This window comes from Nothobranchius furzeri, chromosome 14 (assembly GCF_043380555.1).
Source record: "Nothobranchius furzeri strain GRZ-AD chromosome 14, NfurGRZ-RIMD1, whole genome shotgun sequence".
In the NCBI taxonomy this organism is placed as follows: Eukaryota; Metazoa; Chordata; class Actinopteri; order Cyprinodontiformes; family Nothobranchiidae; genus Nothobranchius; species Nothobranchius furzeri.
Window position 1 is genome coordinate 60,912,022 of NC_091754.1, and position 23,733 is coordinate 60,935,754.

The window sequence follows — 23,733 nt, forward strand, 5'->3', positions numbered from 1 at the left end:
TCTCCGGCCCTGTATTGACTATAGAGCAGGAGTGTCAAACATGCGGCCCGCGGGCCGAATCCGGCCTGCAAGCGGGTTAAATCCAGCCCACGGGATGGTTGTGTAAACTTTATTTTCATACTTTACAATGTAGAGTGAAAATAAACTTATCTTTGTGAGCAAGTTTTCTCTGTAAGGAGGATAAATAAAACAAAGCTGCACTCAAGGCTCACACAAGAACTTGAATCACATCCTGAAGTTGGCTGCCACTCAGGATGTGACTTCTAATATTGATGTGCTGGTGAAAGCTAAAAGATGTAAAGTAAAATGAGTCAAATATACTTTAAGTGCTGCATGAAACTGATCTAGCCATGTGATCTGTAAGCTCTTTGAATCACTAAGGAATGCTTTTTTTATTGATTGATTTTTTATATTTTTCAAATTTTCAAGTACACTTCAGGTGTTGTACTTGTACTATTTTTGATACACTGTCCTCAGGCTCCAGCCTTGTTTTATATTGATTGTGTTAAAACAAAGAAAACAATCTGAAGTTGTTTTTAATTTACCGGTCCGGCCCACTTGGGACTAGATTTCCCTCAATGTGGCCGCTGAGCTAAAATAAGTTTGACACCCCTGCTATAGAGGGTTAAATAAAATAACGATCCGGGACCATCACCCTCTTCCTCTCATGGGCACCGCCCTGGATGCCGTCACCCAAGCCGCTGTATTTACCAAACTGGACCTGCGCAGCGCTTACAACCTGATCCGTATCAGGGAGGGTGAGGAGTGGAAGACCGCGTTTATCACACCCACCGGCCACTATGAATATTTAGTGATGCCTTTTGGCCTCTGCAACAGCCCTGCCATCTTCCAGTGGTTCATTACAGATGTGCTAAGAGACATGTTTGGCCGCTGGGTCTTTGTATATCTAGATGATATCCTCATCTACTCCCGCACGGCCGAAGAGCACATCCGGCATATTCGGGCTGTTCTATCCCGCCTCCTGGATCATGAGCTGTACTGCAAACTGGAGAAGTGTGCGTTTCACCAGGAGTCCCACCTCCTTCCTGGGTTTTACCATCTCCTCCCGGGGTCTGAATATGGACCCTCAGAAGGTTCAGGCAGTGGCTCAGTGGCCTCTACCCACAACCCTGAAGCAGTTGCAAAGCTTCCTGGGTTTCTCGAACTTTTACCGGAGGTTCATACGCAACTTCAGTTCCCTCGCAGCGCCTCTGACCTCACTCACCAAAACCACCAACCAGCCTCGCCCTTTCTGCCTTACTCCAGAGGCTGTCCGTGCCTTCCATGAGCTGGTCGGGCGTTTTATTAAGGAACCCATCCTCCTCCACCCGGACCAGAACCGGCCCTTCGTCGTGGAGGTGGACGTCTCTGACGTGGGAGCGGGGGCCGTCCTCTCGCAACGGGGCCCGGACTCTAAGTTCCACCCATGCGCCCACTTCTCCCGGAAGTTTTCCCCCACACAGCAGAACTATGGGGTCGGCGACAGAGAACTGCTGGCGATAAAATGGGCTCTGGAGGAATGGCGGCAGTGGCTCTTGGGGACCACCGATCCTTTTCCGATCTGCACTGACCACCAGAATCTCATCCATCTACAGACTGCCCACCAACTCAACCCTCGTCAGGCCCGGTGGGCCCTTTTTTTTCGAGCCGTACAACTTTCATATCGCCTACCGGCCCGGCTCCAAGAACCTCAAGGCGGACACTCTCTCTCTGCGTTTCGCTCCAGATTGAAGCCCCCCGGAGCCTCTGACCATTCTGCCGACTCAACGCTTCCTGGCCTCCCTCCAATGGCCGTTGGAGCAATCCATACGGGTCGCACTTCCTGGCGATCCGGCGACCCCAGAGACTCCACCGAACCGTCTCTACGTTCCAGTTTCCTGCCGACAAGAGGCACTCACGTGGGGGCATTGTTCACGGCTTGCGGGACATCAAGGACAAGCCTGTACCCTCCAGTTCCTCCGTCAGGCTCTCTGGTGGCCTTCCATGAGGAGGGATGTCCGCAAGTTCACTGCTGCATGTGATATGTGTGCTCGATCAAAGTCCTCGAACTGACCCGGCGCTGGAGATTTACAACCTCTCCCTGTGCCCAAGCGGCCGTAGTCACACATCAGGCTGGATTTTGTCACAGGACTGCAGGCCGTCGACCACCTGGACACCATATTGACTACCACGGACCGTTTCTCCAAGGCCGTGCACTTAGTGGCCCTGGCCGGCCTCCCCACTGCCAAGAGAACGGCCAAACTGCTCCTCAAACAGGTGGTGCGGCTCCTTGGTTTCCCTCAGGACGTGGTTTCCGACCAAGGACCCCCAGTTCGTCTCACGCTTCTGGAAAGCGTTCTGTCGCCTGGTCGGCGCTTCCACCAGCCTGTCCTCTGGGTACCATCCTCAGACTAATGGTCAGACAGAGAGAGCTAACCAGCAGCTTGGACGCTACTTGCGCTGCTTCGCTTCGTCCCAGCCGACCACCTGGCCCCGCTTCCTCCTGTGGGCGGAACTGTCCCACAACCTCCAGACCTCCTCTGCCACGAGTCTGTCTCACTTCGAGACCTGTTATGGGTACCAGCCCCCTCTGTTCGACCATCAGGTGCCTGAGGTGGAGGTCCCTGCTGCCCAGACGCTGGTCTGCCGCTGTCGGCTCGCCTGGATCCAGGCCCGTGCGGCCATCACCCGGACCAACACGGAGTATGCCCGTCAACATCGCCGCCGCCACCGGCCTGGCCCCGTCTTCCGGTCTGGCGACCAGGTGTGGCTCTCCTCCGCCAATCTGAGGATGCCGGTTGGCTCCAGGAAGCTCACACCTCACTTCCTGGATCCGTTCCCTGTCCTCAGGGTCATCAATCCAGTCACTTACCGTCTGCGCCTTTCGGCTGCTCTCCGGATCCACCCGGTCTTTCACGTCTCCCAGCTGAAGCCGGTTGTCTCCTCTCCTCTCCACCCTCCGCTGACCCGGGTGCCTCCGCCCCGCAGTGAGGAGGGGGATCGTATCTACACGGTCCGCAAGGTTCTGGACGCTTGCCGCCGGGGACGTGGTTGGCAGTACCTAGTGGACTGGGAGGGGTACGGCCCGGAGGAGCGCTCATGGGAGCCCACGAGCACGTTTGTCGACCCTACCCTGCTGTCTGACTTCTGGGCCTGCCATCCTGGGACTTCGGGAGCCGTCCCTCGGGGGGGGGGGGGGGGGGGGGGGGGGTCCTGTCACGAACTCCTCTAACTGACTCCATTTCCCGGCATTCTCGCCGCCACTTCCCAACATTCCCTCTGCCGACGTCATCACGCCGACACTATAAACGGAAGTGCCGGCATTCATTCATTACTCTGTCATCGTTCCTACCAGACTTTGAATCGAGTTCTCAGGCTTACAAGCCCTCAAACCTAACCTAAAGGATTTAACCACGCTGTTTACCTCCACCACTCCGCGTCTGGGCAACAGATCATCTCAGCTACGCTTCAGCTCTGCCACCAAACCTGACAGGTAAGGGTCAGTCTTGACCGGTGGATGTACAACAGACCAGTTTCTGATATCGTCCTGCTTCTCCGACTGGTAAAGAAGGAAAACCCTGTCAAATTGGTGCAATTTACAACACAGGGAGAGAATCGTAGGAGTTAACCAGATGTGCTGAAAAGGGATCTTGGAATTTTTATGACTGCAGGCCATTTCCCCTTTTTGCTGCTAAGTGTGAGAGAAAGAAAAGCTTTGTGTGAAAAATGGTTGTTGTCCTTCGTGTGAATCCAACTAAAGTTAATCTGAGAATATGAAATGTGGATTTCCACTGCATATTGAATTATGACACTTGTCTCACCTAGATGCCAATGTTGTTTAACCCTCCCACTGTCCTAATGGGTGTGACCCCATGAGGAAAATTAACCATCGAGCAGGGTTGATGGTTTATCCCTTGAGGTCCATTTGGCAGGGTTGAGGAGTGAGCACCACCTTGGATATGGGAACGTTTATCCTGTTTGACAACAAATCCTGCATAATGTGGCATTGGTTCTTTTTCCTGACCAGAGCTTTCTTCCTCTGTTGCCTTTTGTTTCTTTGAAAAACAACTATAGCACACTTATCTGAAACTGCAACCCGGGGTTAATACTGTGTGATAGGTACTTTGTTTAAGCTTACCAGTGTCAACTTCATTCAGCGATGTGATTTCGCCGTTTTTTTTTACCAGATTCTCGGAATGTTCTGGCGATTTAGGGGCACCCCTGAGATCGGTGCAAATTTGATGAGAATATTTTTTCAAATGTATATATGGTGTCAGTCCAAGGCTCGAATGTTGCAATTTATTTTCACAGAGACCCACGATCATGTACTTTATGTCAATGAATTGTGTTCCTTTGGTATTCTGATGATGGCATCAGCTTCCTCCCACCTGTACACAGCCCAATCCCAATACTCGCACTTCCACATTTGCGCCCTTCAATTGCGCGATTCCGACCAGGGGTGTCCCGATTCTCAATTGTGGAAGTTGATCACGCACCTTTTGCGTCCTTGATCTGCACTTCACCCAAGTCTGCGTCAATGTGGACTTGGGTGAATTGTATTACCCACAATCCAATGCTGCGGGAGAACAGGCTCAAGTTCCTTTTATGAAAATATGTATTTTCTGATGAAAGTAGTTCATTTTAGGTTGATTAGTTGATGCTCTAAAACTTTTAGACAAAGCAGCAACAAATGTAAAAATATTTCTAATAGTTTGATTGTTTGAAAGTTGTTAATAAAGTTGTGTTTTTTTTAAGTATCACAGCGACCAGCATCCCGGCATGCATTGCAATCGATGACGCAGTGTCCCCTGTCTTAATTTGGCAATTATTTGCACACTTGTGTACCAAGCACTCGAAGCCTTACTGCACACTTTCTCCAAGTGCACTTTGCTGAAGACCGCAGTGTGAGTATTGGGATTGGGCCTATATCCTACCTGCAATCACCCAACTCACCCCGTAGGTCACAGTTCCACCATGTGTTCACACCTACCTTACATAAGAAGGACACAATAAAAACAGATTATAGGCGGAAATCCTTGGGGGACTGCATAAAATTGTCCCACAGACCACAATGGATCAAAATCTAAAGTAAAAGGAAACAGCTAAATTGTGTCTCTAAATATGGAAATACCAGCAACTTAATGAAGCACCTTGTTATTAATGGCATCAGTCTGCGAGCAGAAGCATGACCCGTATGTGTGGTGGGCCATTTTAACATTTCATCAACAATCACACCATTTTCAACCTAATTCCTATTTTAGATTGCAGTAATATAATTGATCCCAGTCCAAATATTATTCCTACTAGTTATCATTAAAATTAAAGGTGTCAAAAGCTGTTTTGTTACTAATTTAATTGTTTTTATATATTAACAACTGAATAAGTTAAGAAATCTCAAATCCTTAAAAACCTAAAAGGTAGTTGTTTTATCTTTTATTAGACAGACTGGATATTTTCTCCAGACATCTACTATCAATCTTTTTAAACATATATGATGAGCAGCAGATTAACTTTAATGTCTTTGAATGGTTTAAAAGAAAAGTGACCCAAAAGTTTTGGTTTTTGAAACATCTACATCATCACCATGAAACGCAAAATTAAACTACCCTGAAGTTAGTTTTAGGTAGTAAATATGAGGCTATCCTCTAAAAACATAAGTAAATAAAATAAAAATAATAAACTGTCATGACTCCCTGTCTTTCACCCTCCTCTGCCTCTGCTGCGATGACCTGTTTCCACAGCACCCTCAGCCTGCACCTCATCAACTTCATTCATCTCACCTGTTCCTGTCATCAGCTCATCCCATACACCTGCTCCCTCTGCTATTTAACTCCCAGCCTGCTCTCCAACCGGTGCCAGATTATTGAACGCTCCTTGCTAGAAAATCTTCCAGCCTTTCACCTTGCCTGATCTCAGCCTCCGGACCTCGTTTTCACGCCTGACCCCTGCCTTGAACTCTGCCTGCCACCACGACCCTCGCCTGACTTTTACCTCGTCTCCAGGCTGTTCCCTGTACCTGCTCGTCCCGATCTGGTTTTGACCCACGCCTCCTCTCCGACTCTGTCTCCTGCCTCGCCCTCTTTGGTAACACCACATCTAATAAAGACTTTTTATTTAACTTTTTACTGTGTTTGGTGTCATCACGGGTCTTCCAAGTTCTGAACGTGACAGAACAATCTGGCCAAAACATAGACCCAACGCCGACACAGAACTGGCACAGCCAGGTCCCACGGTGGTCCCAGGGGACATCCAGTTCCACCGGTGGTCCCGGAGGTCGCACCGCACCCTGTTCCAGGGGTGGTCCCGGAGGTCGCACCGCATCCTGTTCCAGCGGTGGTCCCGGAGGTCGCACCACATCCTGTTCCAGTGGTGGTCCCGGAGGTCGCACCACATTCGGTCCAGCCTGTCCAAGAGGCTCCGGTCCAGCCTGTCCAAGAGTCCCCCATCCAGCTTGTCCAAGAGGCTCCCCCTGAAGCGGCTACGCCTCCAGTCGAGTCAGCTCCGCCTGTCCAAGAGGCTCCCCCTGCAGCGGCTACGCCTCCAGTCAAGACAGCTCCGCCTGTCCAAGAGGCTTCCTCCCATCAGCCTGCAGGATCCACGTCTTTGTCCCATCAGCCTGCAGAGTCCACGTCTTTGTCCCATCAGCCTGCAGAGTCCACGTCTTCATCCCGTCAGCCTGCAGAGTCCACGTCTCTTCGTCAGTCTCCAGAGTCCTCGTCCCCTCCTCAGTCTCCAGAGTCCATGTCTCTTCGTCAGTCACCAGAGTCCTCGTCCCCTCCTCAGTCTCCAGAATCTTCGTCCCCTCCTCAGTTTCCAGAGTCTTCGTCCCCTCCTCAGTCTCCAGAGTCTTCATCCCCTCCTCAGTTTCTAGAGTCTTCGTCCCCTCCTCAGTCTCCAGAGTCTTCGTCCCCTCCTCAGTCTCCAGAGTCTACGTCCCCGCCTGAGTCTCCAGAGTCTACATCCCCGCCTGAGTCTCCAGGGTCTATGTCCCCGCTGACTCCAGGTCGGTCAATGGCAGCCATCACCACCAGTCCGGTCCTCGCCCATTGCCGTCGGCCCCCAAGACTCCCTAGGTCCCGGCTTCTGGTTCCCTGTCGCTGGCCCCCCAGGCTCCTCTGGCCCTCCTTCCTGGTCCCCCTCCTCCCGCCCTGCTCTGGCTTTCCCTCCTGGTCCCCCTCCTCCCGCCCTGCTCTGGCCCACCCTCCTGGTCCCCCTCCTCCCGCTCTGCTCTGGTTTCCTGTGGGTGTCTGGAAACCGCCCCTGAGGGGGGGGGGTTCTGTCATGACTCCCTGTCTTTCACCCTCCTCTGCCTCTGCTGCCATGAGCTGTTTCCACAGCAACCTCAGCCTGCACCTCATCAGCTTCATTCATCTCACCTGTTCCTGGCATCAGCTCATCCCACACACCTGCTCCCTCTGCTATTTAACTCCCAGCCTGCTCTCCAACCAGTGCCAGATTGTTGAACGCTCTTGCCAGTAAATTTTCCAGCCTTTCACCTTGTCTGATCGCAGCCTCCGGAACTCATTTTCACGCCTGACCCCTGCCTTGAACTCTGCCTGCCACCACGACCCTCGCCTGACTTTTACCTCGTTTCCAGGCTGTTCCCTGTACCTGCTCGTCCCGATCTGGTTTTAACTTATGCCTCCTCTCCGACTCTGTCTCCTGCCTCGCCCTCTTCGGTAACGCATAATCTAATAAAGACTTTTTATTTAACTTTTTACTGTGTTTGGTGTCATCACGGGTCTTCCAAGTTCTGAACGTGACATAAACATTCCAACGTTACGCATTGAAAGACCAAGTTCCCTTGTTCTTTATCCCAACACATCTGCAGTGGTCTCTAGTATTAGCCTGGCCTGCCAGACTCCTCCTCTGTTTAATTCTGCACAAGAAGGAGTCTGGAAATTCTCCAGTTCAAATAACCTCACCCCCTGAGAATTCTAACCGAGCCAATCATCGCTGAGTCGTACGTCACACACCATAACGCCAAGTTTGTCGAACTTGGCGACTGAAGCGAAGTTCGCTGTGGCTGTTCTGTTCTAAATGACTTGGACACGTCTTTAAACCAACAACAAGTAGAAGCGCTAAAAGCCTGTCTTCTAAAGAAAGATGTTTGCGCCGTCGCCAGACTCCATTTTTGACTACAGCTTAAAAAAAAACTACAGAGTCACGGACGTCACACACAGCGACGCTCAGTTTCTCATAAACTAAGACAGTGGCGGAATTCGCTGCAGCTCTTTCCTCTGCTCTAAGTGACTCAAATGTCTTTAAAACCACATTAAGTAGAAGCGCTAATGTCATGATCCGCCCCAGCCTCCCTGACTGTGTCTCTCCTGCCCTTGATTAACCTTATTGTTCTCACCTGTCCCTCATTACTCTGCCCATGTGTTCCTGATTCCCTTGTGTATTTATACCTCCCTCCTTGTTGCTGTCTTTGTCGGATCATTGTCGTTTGTGCATGTTCGGTTGTCCTGTCGCTCCCAGTCTACAATTAAACATAGTTTTATTTTTTCATCCGTTTGCCTGCTCTTCTGCCTCCTGAAACCCACCACCACACATGGTCTGCCATCTCCCCTGCAGAACATGACAGCTAAAAGCATTTCTTCTAAAAAATTAGATGTTTGCGCCGTTGCCAGACACCTTTTTTTTACCACAGCTAGAAAACTGCAGCATTGCGCGATACAGTTGGCATTTCCGTCTTTTTTTCCTGATTGGTTATTTTCGAGCTGCCTTGTCCCGCCCCTTAAGTGCCTCTCTGCCTGTGCGTTACCAGACTCTTTCTCTATGCAGAATTAAACAGAGGATGTCTGGCAGGCCAGGCTACTCTAGTATGCCTCATCTGTCTAGAATGCCTTGTGAGTGGATCTCTGTGGGGAAAAAGCTCTAGTGCTCCTGTTTCAGGACCCAGAAGTTAGTTGGAGAAGAGGGGAGCAGAAAAGAACAGGACTTGGAGTCCTTCTCTGTATTAATTCTCCCCTCTGATTGGCTGGTTTCTCAGTGAACTTGCTCATGATGGAGGCTCACCCTGCTAGTTGCCAAACAGCAGGAAGCAACCATTTTTTTCATGTCCCTCCCAAAAATTACTCTCTGAAATTTGACTGTTTACTTTCCCCCAAAAAACTTAAATGGGATTTCTGCCCGTGATCGATTCAAGACTGCCTCCGTGTTCCCTGACTGTTTGCTAGAAAAGAACATAAAGACAGGCACAAGTTGCTAGGCGCATGCGCGATAAAGTTTGAAATGGCAGTGGCCATGGAGGAAACCGAAAGGAAGTCCACGCTGCTCATGCGCGAATGGAGAAATTGACGGCAAATGGTGGCTTACAGTGTGTAAATAGTGAGGAAGTTTTTACAAAAACATGCCCAAGAGAGCCAAGAAACACACTTAAAATTGGTGAAAATGCTCCATCTACCAGGGGCTACGCCTCCTGTATGGGGTTAGACCCGTGCCAATTCCGCGTGCACGGGTCCACATCGTGCGTGTGAACGGGACTCGCGAGTGAAAATATACATGGCGAGAGGTCATTTGTGCACTGAGAGGGAGCAAGGATGTGCACAAGTGACAAACCTGCGTACGCGCGTTGCCAATGAGCATACGGCAGAGGAAAACGCGCGCGCGCGGCAGCCTCTCTGCGCGCTCGATTTCTGACTCCGCTCGCTCGGCTGTTAAGGGGTTTTGACACTCTGGAGGCGTGGCCTGTGGCAGATCTTCTCTGTCCTCTGATTGGTTAGTTTTGCCCGCTCCAAGTGACAGCTCACATCTGCTGTCACTGAGCTTCCTCTGCAGCAAAACGCTGCTGAGCCTGTCCTTATCGGTAGAATATGTGAAATTTCCACCAACAGCAAAGGGATCTCATGTATTTGTGGTGGGGTTTTTTTTTCATGAGCACATCTCCTCTCAGCTCTCACTGATCACAAAATCATGGTTTTCACAATTTATCTGATGGTCTAAAAATGTAGTTTAATTATTTTAAGCATAATTCTGATTTAACTCGGGCCATTAACAAAAATAAAAACTTGTGTGTAGTTTATAGTTCGCATTTTAAACATAAATTGAGACCGAAGCTCAGAGAGGCGGAGTCTTGCTGCTTCGGTGTCCCAAAGTTTTGTTTTCATTGTTCGGTTGCAGAAAGAATTCGTAGGTTTTCAAGCATGCTTGTAGACTGTTGGAGGCCGTCTTGGGTCGCCATAAAAAGATGTAAAAAAAAATATTTACAAAAATGCAAAGGGTGTACTCACTTGTGACATACTTTACAGTAAGCAATTGCAAACGGTCATCTATAACTTACTGCCTTTGAAATATGTTAATCAAAAGCTATATAAATCTTCTGCTAACTGTCTTTGAACTCAACACTCTGTGTGCTGCTGTAAACAACTGCTACACAAATGTCCGACCTTCTCCCCCATACTGCCTACATGCAACAACATGTGCAACAACAGAGTGGTTCCTGCTGCGTCTTTGGGAAGCAGCGCAGGTTGAATTGAAGTAAAAACGATGTCCCAGTTTAAAATATGTATGTATATTGGTATTTTATAGGCGTGGTGCTGGCATTTCAGCCGTGGCACCATGAAAGGCAAACACTGTTCATTTTAATTTCATGGTTAATAAAACCACAGCTCTCCACCAACGTCTACTATAGAGCAGCCAATCATAAAAATTGACCCGATAGAAGCAAGAATTCTGGAAGAAAGGGTGTCCAGAGTACATTTTTGTAGATGAAAGCTGATACAATACCAAGAAAAATTAAATGTGAAAGTTCAGTTTTAATCCCATTAGTTGTCAGAAACACACACACACACTAGTGTGCAAAATTTGTTCTCTGCATTTGACCCATCCCCTGGGGAGTGGTGAGCTGCAGACACAACCACAAAGAGCTTTAACCTCCCAAACCCAGCACCTTCATGCTGAGTTTCAAGTGGGGAAGCATTGGGTCCCATTTTTTTTAAGTCTTTGGTATGATCCAACTGGGATTTGAACCCCAATCTCCCAGTCCCAGGGCAGGCACTCATACCATAGGCCACTGACATCAATGCTACAAATCCATAGCCTGGCCAGCCTTGCCAATGCGTCCTTATGGGAAGTTGTCTTAGACAGTGGGCAAGTCTGGCAGGCCAGGCTGACAAATCCAGTATAGTTGATGTATGAAAGCCTTTAATGCTTCTGATCCACAGAGATTTGCGTGTATTTTTTCTACAAAAATCCTCATATAATATTGTATCTTTACTTTGCCATTGAACAGGTTGAAATAGAAAAATGTTTTGTGTGTGATGTTGGATTAATTCAAAGTATTTTTTAAATGAAAATTTTGCTTTCCATGACTACAAGTTCGGACACATGTTTCTATCTCAGTATTTTTGACACTGGGAGGAATTTTTACCCTCCCCTAGCTTATTTTAATATACTTTTTCATGTACAACTGCCAGATTATGTTTTATCTAGCTTTACTGAATCAGATGATTTACAGAAACGTGAACCTGGAGCCTCAGCCTGCAGAGAAAGAAGTCCGTGAGGATTCAACACTTTCAGATGAGGTAATGCTTTTAAGTGATTTGTTCAAGCTTTACAATTTTAACCCAGATATTTTTCATTTACTAAATCTAATCATCCCTCTCCCCATTTCCATCTTATTTCATTTCCTTTGCTTATAAATAGAAGTGCACTCATAACATCTCCGTCTTTATCGCAGCCTCGGGCTAACATTAGCACAGAGAGGTGGGATAACAAGGGTGATTATGGGTAATAATGGCATTACATCAGATTGTATGAGTAAGTGTGTAACTGTGTGTACGTGAGTGTTTCTGTTGATGTGCTTCAGTTTGATTAGCAACTAAGTCCCCAAATTACCCTCCTGAGCTCCCGTCACATCCACGGCCTTTCTTCTCCTCTCATCCTGTGCCCTCACACCTTGTCTTCTCCAACGTTTTTCCACCTCTGAACGTTTCTGAACATTTCTTTTAAGTGGAAAAAGATGATGTAAATGCTTCCCATGAAGATCTTTCTTTTCTAGCACTAAGAAGGAAGAGCCAGAATGATTTTTAAAGCTTTGAAAAGGATTAGGTTTGTACATTGTGTTCTGTGTGCCTCAAGAAATGAATAATTAACATGTTCTAGAAACTTCATTTTGCCAAATAAAAGACAATTACAGCAATTTTAGAGGTTTTATGGTAAAAAAATACTAATTCAGTTATTGATTAATTATTGGTTGACAAACACTGACATCTTGCCACCAAATGTGACAGTCTTTCTTCTAATATATTAAAGTAGCCATGATCAAAAGTTCTCTACTACTAAAGGATTATTAGGAACACTTGTTCAACTTCACCTTAATGCAATTATCTAATCAACCAATCACATGGCAGTTGCTTCAGTACATTTAGGGGTGTGGTCCTGGTGAAGACTATCTCCTGAACTCCAAACTGAAGGTCAGAATGGGAAAGAAAGGTGACTTAAGCTATTTTGAGCGTGGTTGTTGGTGCCAGACGGGCCGGTCTGGGTATTTCACAACCTGCTCAGCTACTGGGATTTTCACCCACAATCATTTCTAGGGTTTACAAAGAATGGTGTGAAAAGGGAAAAACATCCAGTATGCAGCAGTCCTGTGGGCCAAAATGCCTTGTTGATGCTAGAGGTCAGAGGAGAAAGGGCCGACTGATTCAAGCTGATAGAAGACCCTAACCCTCGATACAACCGAGGAATTGCGCAAAGCGTTTGTGAAGCCACAATACGCACAACCTTGAGGCGGATGAGCTACAACAGCAGAAGACCCCACCGGGTACCACTCATCTCCACTACAAACAGGAACAAGAGGCTACAGTTTGTACCAGCTCACAAACAGTGGACAGTTGAAGACTGGAAAAATGTTGCCTGGTCTGATGAGTCTGGAGTTCTGTTGAAACGTTCAAATGGTAGAGTCAGAATTTTTCGTAAACAGAATGAGAACATGGATCTATCATGCATTGTTACCACTGTGTAGGCTGGTGGTGGTGGTGTAATGGTGTGGGGGATGCTTTCTTGCCACACTTTAGGCCCCTTAGTGCCAACTGGGCATGGTTTAAATGCCACAGGCTGCCTGAGAATTGTTTCTGACCATGTCCATCCCTTCATGACCACCATGTACCCATCCTCTGATGGCTACTTCCAGCAGGATAATGCACCATGTCATAAAGCTCCAATCATTTCAAACTGGTTTCTTGAACATGACGATGAGTTCACCGTACTACATCGTTCCCCACAGTCACCAGATCTCAACCCAATAGAGCATCTTTGGGATGTGGTGGAACAGGAGCTCCGTGTCCTGGATGTGCATCCCACACATCTCCATCAGCTGCAAGATGCTATCCTATCAATATGGCTGACATTTATAAAGAATGCTTTCAGCACCTTGTTGAATCAACGCCATGTAGAATTAAGGCAGTTCTGAAGGCGAAAGGGGGTCAATCACCATATTAGTATGGTGTTCCTAATAACCCTTTAGGTGAGTGTACACCCTCAGGTGTCTGGATAACATTCTCAAACATCAGATCATAGAGAAATAAAAACATCAGTGAGGGTCTGCTGGGAACGCCTGGCAGAAGAACCTGTCAAGACGGTCTTCAACTCCCACCTCCGGCAGAGCTTTGACCACGTCCCGAGAGCAGTGGGGGACATTGAGTCCGAGTGGGCCTAGTTCCACTCTGCGATTGTCGAGGCGGCTGTTGCTAGCTGTGGTCGTAAGGTGGCCGGTGCCAGTCGTGGCGGCAACCCCCGTACCCGCTGGTGGACACCAGAGGTTCGGGGAGCCGTCAGGCTGAAGAAGGAGGCCTACAGGGCGTGGCTGGTCTGTGGGTCTCCGGAGGCAGCAGACAGGTACCGGATAGCCAAGTGGGGTGCAGCAGTGACAGTTGCCGAGGCAAAATCTCGGGCGTGGGAGGAGTTTGGTAAGGCCATGGAGAAAGACTATCGATCGGCTCCAAAGAGGTTCTGGCAAACTGTCCGGCGCCTCAGGAGAGGAAGGCAGCAACTCGCTCACACTGTTTACAGTGGGGATGGGGAGCTGCTGACGTCAACTGAGGCTATAGTCGGACGGTGGAAGGAATACTTTGAGGAGCTCCTCAATCCCACCAATGCGCATTCCGAGGAGGAACCAGAGCTGGGAGGCCTGGGGATGGACTGTCCGATCTCGGGGGCAGAAGTTGCTGAGGTAGTCAAACAACTACACAGCGGCGGAGCCCCGGGGGCGGATGAGGTTCGTCCCGGGTATCTCAAGGCTATGGATGTTGTAGGGCTGTCATGGTTGACACGTCTCTACAACATTGCGTGGTCATCGGGGGCAGTTCCTAGGGAGTGGCAGACCGGGGTGGTGGTCCCCATCTTTAAGAAGGGTGACCTGAGGGTGTGTTCCAACTATAGGGGGATCACACTCCTCAGCCTCCCTGGAAAGGTCTACTCCAAGGTACTGGAGAGGAGGGTCCGATCGATAGTTGAATCTCAGATAGAGGAGGAGTAATGTGGTTTTCGTCCTGGCCGTGGAACTGTGGACCAGCTCTATACCCTTGCAAGGGTGATGGAGGGGGCATGGGAGTTTGCCCAACCAATCCACATGTGCTTTGTGGATTTGGAGAAGGCTTATGACCGTGTCCCCAGGGGCACCCTGTGGGGGACGCTCCAGGAGTATGGGGTGGGTGGCTTTCTGTTAAGGGCCATTCAGTCCCTTTACCAGAGGAGCGTGAGTTTGGTCCGCATAGCCGGTAGTAAGTCGGACCTGTTCCCAGTGAGGGTTGGACTCCGCCAGGGCTGCCCTTTGTCACCGGTTCTGTTCATCACTTTTATGGACAGAAATTCTAGACGCAGCCGTGGTGTGGAGTGTGTCGAGTTTGGTGGCAGGAGAATCTCGTCTCTGCTTTTTGCGGATGATGTGGTCCTCCTAGCTTCATCCAGCTCTGACCTTCAGCTCTTGCTGGGTAGGTTCGCGGCCGAATGTGAAGCGGCTGGGATGAGGATCAGCACCTCCAAATCTGAGACCATGGTTCTCGACCGGAAAAGGGTGGCTTGCCACCTCCGGGTCGGGGGACAGGTCCTACCTCAAGTGGAGGAGTTTAAGTATCTCGGGGTCTTGTTCACGAGTGAGGGTAGGAGGGATCGGGAGATCGACAGGCGGATTGGTTCGGCGTCTGCAGTGATGCGGACGCTGAGCCGATCTGTCGTGGGGAAGAGGGAGCTGAGCCAGAAAGCCAGGCTCTCGATTTACCGGTCGATCTACGTCCCAATCCTCACCTATGGTCATGAGCTTTGGGTAATGACCGAAAGAACGAGATCGCGGATACAAGCGGCCGAAATGAGTTTCCTCCGTAGGGTGGCCGGGCTCAGCCTTAGAGATAGGGTGAGGAGCTCGGACATTCGGGAGTGACTCGGAGTAGAACCGCTGCTCCTCCGGATCGAAAGGAGCCAGTTGAGGTGGTTTGGGCATCTGGTCAGGATGCCTCCTGGACGCCTCCCCGGGGAGGTGTTTCGGGCATGTCCTGCCGGCAGAAGGCCCCCGGGTCGACCCAGGACACGTTGGAGAGGTTACATCTCCAATCTGGTCCGGGAACGCCTTGGGGTCCTGCCGGAGGAGCTGGTGGACAAGGCCGGGGAGAGGACGGCCTGGAGCTCCCTAGTTGGGATGCTGCCCCCGCGACCCGGACCCGGATAAGCGGAGGAAGACGACGACGACGACGAGGTCTTATTCAGCATGGTGGCGCAGTTGTTAGCACTGTTGCCTCACAGTAAGAAGGTTGTAGGTTCAAACTCGGCTGCGGCCTTTCCGCGTGGAGTTGCATGTTCTCCCCACGCATGCGTGGGTTTCCTCCGGGTACTCCGGTTTCCCGCACAGATCACAACATGCCCTATAGGTTAAAAATTGTATGTCGCTTTGGATAAAAGCGTCTGCTAAATAAATAAACATAAATAAATGAATTAAATTCAAAACCCCTCAAGAAAAACTCCCTTGGAAAATAACGTCTTTGGTTAAAATGCTGTCAGATAGAATTTTGTTGCATTTCTTACAAAGATATCCCAAAAGTCTGTGGACAACTATCACACATCTAAGACCAGAAGAAAATAGAAATGCTATTGTCTATATGGAAGCCCCAGGTCTTGCATTATTTTCAATATATATAATCAACTTTCAACAGCACCAGAATGTAAGATTCAGGCTTCAAGCAACACAACGGTGAGTTTAACTATTGTCCTGGTATGTTTATGTGTGTTAAAGTTACAGTTAGGTCTTGAAATTTACATTACAGAAAATAATGTTAGGAGCCTGAATCTTTCATTTGGTCGCTGTTGCATGTTGATGATGTATATATGGACAACAATTTGGCCATGACCTGACAATGGCGCCTCTTTTTTCTTCGATTCTTAGGTGTGTACCTTATTCCTAGATATGATTAGGAAATAATATTTGAGTCTATCACACTTCATTATAATTTAATCTGCAGCCTGAGATGACACAGGACCCACAACTTAAGATGGATGTGGAGAGGACACCTGAGAGGCCGGGGATTCTAATGCAACTGGCCAGGTTGGTGTTACACCCCACAAACCCAGGCTTTCCCAATCAAATCAATCATTCAAAGATACTTTATTAATCCCAGAGTGAAATTAGAGTTTCAGTACACACAATTCAGAGATCAGACATACATGGGCAAGACACATGACAAGAATTGGTGACTGTGGTCATTCGCAACCCTGAGTCGCACTACCTTAATAGAGATAAGAGGGTTACAAGAGGATTGGTTCAGGTGGAGGGAAAAAAAGGCACTTCAGAGTTACCCTCCCACCAGGAGGGCAGCACATGTCACCGCAGTGTGGATGGGGGGGAGCATTGACCCTGGACGCTTCGTTAGGCTTCCCGCTGTCCCGCCCAGGCTGGGAAAGGAGGCAGAGTTGAGTTGCCATAGCGACGACACATTCCACATATCTTTTGGGGGGGGTTTCGTTGGAGCCTTGCAGGCTCAAGAATGCCAGATTCCGATTAGAAATTGTTTTGGGGCCAGACAGATAATTTCCTCTCTGTCTGTCTTACAGTTTGTTGGTCCTCAACCTCTCAGAATCCCAATAATAATGGACGTTAATCTGTCCCAATCCATGCTGATTCGTCCACTCTCTCCTTGATGGCATCCATCTTTTGTGCCAAAGAATGAATCTCCGCCAAAGTCCCAAGCTTACGATTCATCTCGACAATTATTTGAGTCTGTGAATTCACAGCGCGGTGCAAATGTTCTCTGAGCTCCGGGGTCAGGCCAACATTCCTCGACACCTCGTTAATTTTCCGGTAAGCCAGGTAGCCTCCAAGGCCAATGAGCAGGAAACCCGACACCAACACCACGAATATCCACACGTCTTCAGAGTCCTCCACAGACAGCTGAGATAAGCCAATCAAGTTCCACTGTTTCCAGGAGTCCATGATGTGTCCAACTGGGTCTGTCCCGGCAGGACATCCGGGAGCCCCTTCTCCCGTTCTCATCTTTGAAAAAAAAATTTCAATCGCGTTGAGTGACCAACTGATGAGATCCATTTAAGTGAATTTCAGTTTCCAGAAAAATGCAGAAGCAGCCGTGCATCCAGCACACACAGGCAGACAAAGGCTTTGAGGATAAGATATGGAGGGGAGGAGGTCAAAAGCGTCTGCACCTGCCAAGAGCCAGATAATTACTAAAATAAGCACATTTTCACCCAAACTTTATTCACTTATATTTTACGAGGGTAAAACCACTTGAGATGAAACATCTAATTTACAAGTGGGACCTCCTACCGTAGAGGAATGAAATACAAGAAGACAGAGGCAGTACGCTATAGAAAAACAAACACAATCCAAAAACAAACTTACTTATATTACTTATGTTTGTCTTTTTGCTAGCCCTCTCTGGGTCTCTGGTTTATTTCTAATGTTTCTAGTTCTTTATTAAAGTCTGCCTGCCTGCCTGTGAAGTGGCAGACTGGGGGTGTGGTGCGCATTTTCAAGATGGGGGACCAGAAGGTGTGTTCCTAACTATATGGGGGATCACACTTCCTCAGCCTCCCTGGGAAAGTTTACTCCAATACCACATTGGTTCCACTCCACTCTGCGCCACACGCCACAGCCTGCCTTAGGAATGCCGATATGATTGAGCTCTAGGGTTGGGTGATTTGTATCATTTTCCCAGCCGCCAATAGTGAGTCCAATAAATGACGATGGGCCAAATATTCGTACATGTGACTCATTGAGCAACATAATGACACACAAACTGATTAGTGAACACAGAAGTCCAAACACATTTTTTTCATGGAAGCACAGTGCATGTTTCCTGGAAAAGAAATTTAGATTTTTCTTTGTTTAATTTTCTTATTCATTAGAGTGACGTAGAAACGGCCCATATTAAACATGGTTAAAGTATTTTTTTTCTTGTTTGAGTTTGAGTAGAAAATGAAATGAAATGCTGCTGCATTGGACGCACTCGGAGGAGGGAGCATTTGCTCGCAGCCAGAGGTAGCATGATCCATTTATCCCCGTCACTTTAATTTTTCAACGGTGTTCTGGACATCACATAACTCTCTGACTGCTGAAATGTCTCCTTAGCCCTCATTAGTTTCTGCAGTGATTCGTCACTAAATAAAAAAATTTGCTGTATTCACAATCATGCGCCCTGGCTACTTGGCCATGGAGATGTCCCTTTGGCTGACTGGTTATTGCGCGTGACTCTCACCTGGGAGTCTGGTGATCGAATACTGCCTGGGCCCTCGTTTCTCCACCTTGCCAACCATATATTGGTAAATATTAAGCATGTTTTAGGAACAGCTTTGTTGCCGGAAGTGATCATAGACCCGGAGCATGTACCGGATCTATCGGGTTCAAGTTGTGTGACACATAAGAATGGTAATTTGGGATCCCCTAGTGGTGATACATGGTTAGATAATGAGGCCCACCCAGAAGAATTTCAACAGCCACCACCGTCTAAAGCTTGGTTTATGCTTGACGCATTCACTTTCCGCGCGGTGATGCGGCTCGCGGATGGAACGCGCTTCACAACTCGCAGCGTTTATGGTTTGTGCGGCTCGTCTCTGCGGTGAGCCAATATTCTCCCAAACTGAACAGGGCAGCATGGAGCTCTACGGCATGCATCCAACACTACACCATAGTAGAAGTAGAAATTACTGTTTACAACACGGCATTTCAGCATTTTTAACAGCGTCCTCGTCTTTTCCGACAGTGCGAGCTATTTCTCTCCAAGAATTATTAACAACATGTTGATCACGGTGATCTCTGAGAGCTGAATCATACAAATGTCGGTATTTACGAACCTCTGCCGTACTAGTTCTTGCCGGTCCGCCATGTTTTTCCGCGTCCGTCCGTCCGTCCGCGTGGTTAGAAATTTTCCGAGGTGCGCGTTGCGGAAATTCTGGGCCGTGCGGAGGCGCGGCGGAGGGGCGTGGTTGTTAAAATGACGCAAAATAACGCAACTTTTCCGCGCGGAGCCGTGCGGACCTCGCAGACGCGTCAAGCATAAACCAACCTTAACACAGAGTTCTCCAACCCTGGTCATTGAGATCCTCATGCATGTTTTAGTTGTTTTCCTGCCCCAACACTTTGAATAGTGATGAATAGGCTTTTGCAAGCTCAATGGCCTGCTGAACATGTTGTTCAATAATTGAATCCCCACTGAATATACATATTTTTGTGGGCGACGGTGGCACAGGAGTTAAGTGCTCGCCCCGTAATCGGAAGGTTGCAGGTTCGAGCCCCGCTCAGTCTGTCGCTGTCGTTGTGTCCTTGGGCAAGACACTTAACCCACGTTGCCTGCTGGTGGTGGTCGGAGGGACCGGTGGCGCCAGTGCTCGGCAGCCTCGCCTCTGTCAGTGCGCCCCAGGGCAGCTGTGGCTACATCGTAGCTCATCCCCACCAGTGTGTGAATGTGTGTGTGAATGGGTGAATGACTGATTGTGTTGTAAAGCGCCTTAGGGGGTTCCAGGACTCTAGAAGGCGCTATATCAAATACAGGCCATTTACCATTTTTCCATTTACAGGTGTATCCTCAACACAAGTTTAACACCAATTCTGTTGGAATACGCTTTGGGCATTCAGGTGTTACCTTTACCACCCAGCATCAGGACCTCCGCGTTTGGGTCTGACCCAAGTTTGCAAAGTCTTCAGTCAGATTTGTGCCTCTTCTGATGTTATCTTTAAAGGCCATCTTCCACTGCTATATAAAGCATAGGGACAGGGAAGTTTACTAAGTTAAGTAGCTGAAGTGCTTAATATTTTAATGATCATACAACAACAACCAAGTAGTTGTTTTTATTTAGCTATATGCTATAGTATCTATTAGCTATATTTAGCTATGTGCTAATGCTCAGTAATCATCATCTAGCTTTTCATAACTTTACATTCTAATTTATGTTATCTCCATTGTTCAGGTATATCAGTGTGACAGCAGTGGAGCAATGGACAGCATCATTCATAGTGTGTGCTGTCCAGAGCACCAACCCTTCAGACAGCTGCTGCTGACTGCAGCCACCTGCACCTCATATCCAGTGTGTAACAGGTTATCCTGGATCTGAGGGCTGTTGTTGGAACCACTTTGTTGTAAGGCTGGCATACCACATGTTTAAAGAGCAGCATGGGCCCACAAGAGTGGTCAGCTAAGATAAATAAAGCAAACATTTGAAACTGCTAAACCATATTTTATGCACTGTGACCAGTGTTGTGCCCGAACGCGTTCATTGAATGACCGTTCATGAGCTAAGACCCCTGTTGTCACTTGGCTTCCTGGGGCTGGAGGCTAGGAGGGAGATCTGGCCATCTGGTTGGGGTCTGGGGTGGTGGGTTGCTTTGCTCAGCGTTCGGCGGGGGAGCCTGCTCATCAGCACCCCAGCAGTTTAAGATTTTTGGCATCTGCCTGGTCGATCCCGGTGGCTGTCTGGTGGGGTCTGGGTTCCTGGGCTCTGCTGGGTCCCCAGCGGGGGTGGTCGTTGCTGGGTCCCGGGCTCGGCCGGCTGGGTGGTGGGAGGCTGCGAGCGGGCCTGTGGGCTTGCCGCTGATATCTCCCGGGACTCTGCCGGCTGCTGGTTGTGGCCCCCCGGGGCGAGCCTCTGCGCCTCTCGAAGGGGCAGGGGCTTTTCTGGTCGAGGTCTCCTTGGGGTCCCTGCGCTCTGGGGCAGCTCCTGGATCTCTGGGACTTGGAGCTCCCTCCATCTCCTACGCATCTTTGGGGGGCAGATCTGTGGCCCCTCACACTCTCTATTGGACGCTCGTATGGAAAAGACCTTACATATACAAGCGCGTGTACACACACAGGTGCTCACATGGTGCTCTCATAAGTATGGACACGTTCAACACATGTCTTAAGGCTGTGGTTGGCACTAAATGCACTATGATTTATTATCGTGTGATTGTTCACTAAAACAATGTTGATTTCATATATCTTCATCAAGTTGACGCAGTGATAGCTTGCGCCTGTTGTATTGTTGTGTGTCCGTTTTTTGCAGGTCTAGAAGCAGACTTGTTCATCATTGATTGTTTATTTTTGTGGACCCCCCCCCCCACACACACACACACATACACACACACACCTTTTGTTTCTTCCTTTCTCTTTCACCTCTGTCTCCCGTGTCTGGTCGAAATTAAAAAGCATTCACTAACAATAAAGTTTTAAGTATGAGGCGTGACATTAAAAGCAGACGCTTTGATGCTCCACCTGAGAGTAAATCTGTAAGGCTTGTCACCAGCATTCAGACATTAATTCTGTTTGCTTCACAGCCAGACAGGACACGGTAAAAATAAAAGAATGAACGTTCGTGAATTTGTTCGTTTTTTCATGAACGTGAACTGAACCCGTTCATATTTTGCCTGACGAACGTAAAATTGAGTGCGTTCATCCGGCGTGCACGAACGGGTTTATGAATGCGTTCTTCCGCCGTTCTAGCTCCAGATCTCCACAGAGCTTTTCCGGAGCTAAAGCCTAGCTAAAACATCCTGTTACCGTAGAGTTTATAAAAAGTAGAACCCGCAAATGCGGCCAAACATAGGCAGTAGCAGTTGGTGCTGCATCTACTCTTCTATGTCTGTGCTGTGTGAAGGAGCCAAAGTTCATTCAGAAAAACTGAAACGGGACTTAACTGAAAGATTATACATTTTTTAATGTTTTGCATTTTTAATATTGCACTTTGAGTTTGCTACCTCAGCCTGCTTCCTAAGTTTGTTTTAATAATTTCCCATTAAAATAATGTTTTCCTCATGTTATTGAGAATATACTGTAGGGTAACAACCGGAGCTGGGTATGAGTGTGGACTGAACGGGTGCCAACTACAAAATATGAACTAGTTTGTTTTTGAAACAGTTAACTTAGTTCAAAATTTTTTCTATTATGAACTAAGAAACAAACTAGTTTGTTTTAAAATGTATGAACTAAACTTTGAACTAGTTTGTTTTTTAAACAAACTTTCCCAACACTGACTTATGACACAGTGATTACACAAATGCATAGGCTAACACTTATCACAGTAAATTTGTACCATTGTATACTCATTCAATAAGTTTTATACTATCATTTAAATCGTTATTGGGAGAGAGTCCGTTTAATATCAAGCTACATGTTATCACTTGCCGTGCTGTTTTTGTTTTCTTGTATATTTGTTTTACAGTGTCAGAGATGTTAGTGTAAATGGACTAAAAGAGAAATTATAATCAGCTCTAAGTGCTCCTGATCTCTGACGTCTTATGTAAGAGTTACTTCTCTACCATAGATAACAGTATCTATATACTGAGTGTAAAATATACTGGTAGTTTTCTGGTGGTGGTTAACATATTTATGAACTCATATAATATATAAAAAAGTCTGTTGTGTTTATTTGGGTATTTTTGGTTCCAGGTACCTGAACATTTATTGTGGATGCATTACTATATAGGGGTCGATGTCAATTCAATGTTCCTTTAGAATAGCAATGTAAGAATGGGAACAATAGATTGTATCAATATAATTAGAAATTTTGTTATCTTTTTCAAACTAATAAATTTTTTTTTATGCGTTTAAGAAACATTTGATGTTGTCTCCATGTTTAAAAAATGATCAGGAACCATAGGCAGAACATTTTGACAGAATTGAGACCTTTAACAGTTACACCCCATTCTGCTTCCGGCTCTTGGAGAGTACAGACGCTTTTGTCCTCCTCTCCTCCTTATCTTATCCCAAGGCTCTTTGTCTGTCTTTGGGTGCACAGTGCTTCTCTGCATTTTTTTCTGGAAACTGGAAATTATTAAACATGGATCTGGTCAGTTGGTCTCTCAACACGATTGATAACATTTTTTCAACTATGAGAACGGGAGAAGGGGCTCCCAGATGCCCCTCTGGGACAGAGCCAGCTGGGCATATCATGGACTCTGGAAACAATGGAACCTGATCTGCCTCTCTCAACTGTCAGTAGAGGATTCTGAAGACGTCTGGATATTTGTGGCATTGGTGTCAGGTTTCTTGCTTTTTGGCCTGAGTGGGTACCTTGCTTACCGGAAAATTAATGAGCTGTCAGGAATATTGGTTCAATCCCGGAGCTCAGGGATGGATTACACCGCGCTGTGAAGGCACAAACTCATATAATTGTCGAGATGAGTCGTAAGCTTGGAAGTTTGGCTGAGATTCAGACTCTGGCACAGAAGGTGGATTCGATCAAGGAGAAAGTTGACGGGTAAGCACGGACTGGGATAGACTAATTACGCCATTATTGGATTGAGAGAGGTTGAGGACCAACAGAACTTTAAGACAGAGA

At 47.7% G+C, this 23,733-nt stretch overlaps 1 protein-coding gene across 2 annotated transcripts in view; it reads left to right on the plus strand.

Annotated features, from left to right (window-relative positions):
• LOC107377128 (membrane-anchored junction protein) overlaps positions 1-23,733 on the plus strand; it is a 56,278-nt gene that overhangs the window by 29,218 nt on the left and 3,327 nt on the right. The window contains exons 8-9 of one of the 2 annotated variants that reach the window (XM_015946554.3): positions 11,441-11,507; positions 16,434-16,516. In XM_015946554.3, the coding sequence (XP_015802040.1) occupies positions 11,441-11,507; positions 16,434-16,516 (150 nt within the window). The remainder of the gene's footprint in view (positions 1-11,440; positions 11,508-16,433; positions 16,517-23,733) is intronic. The other variant, XM_054748817.2, reaches the window with a different exon arrangement.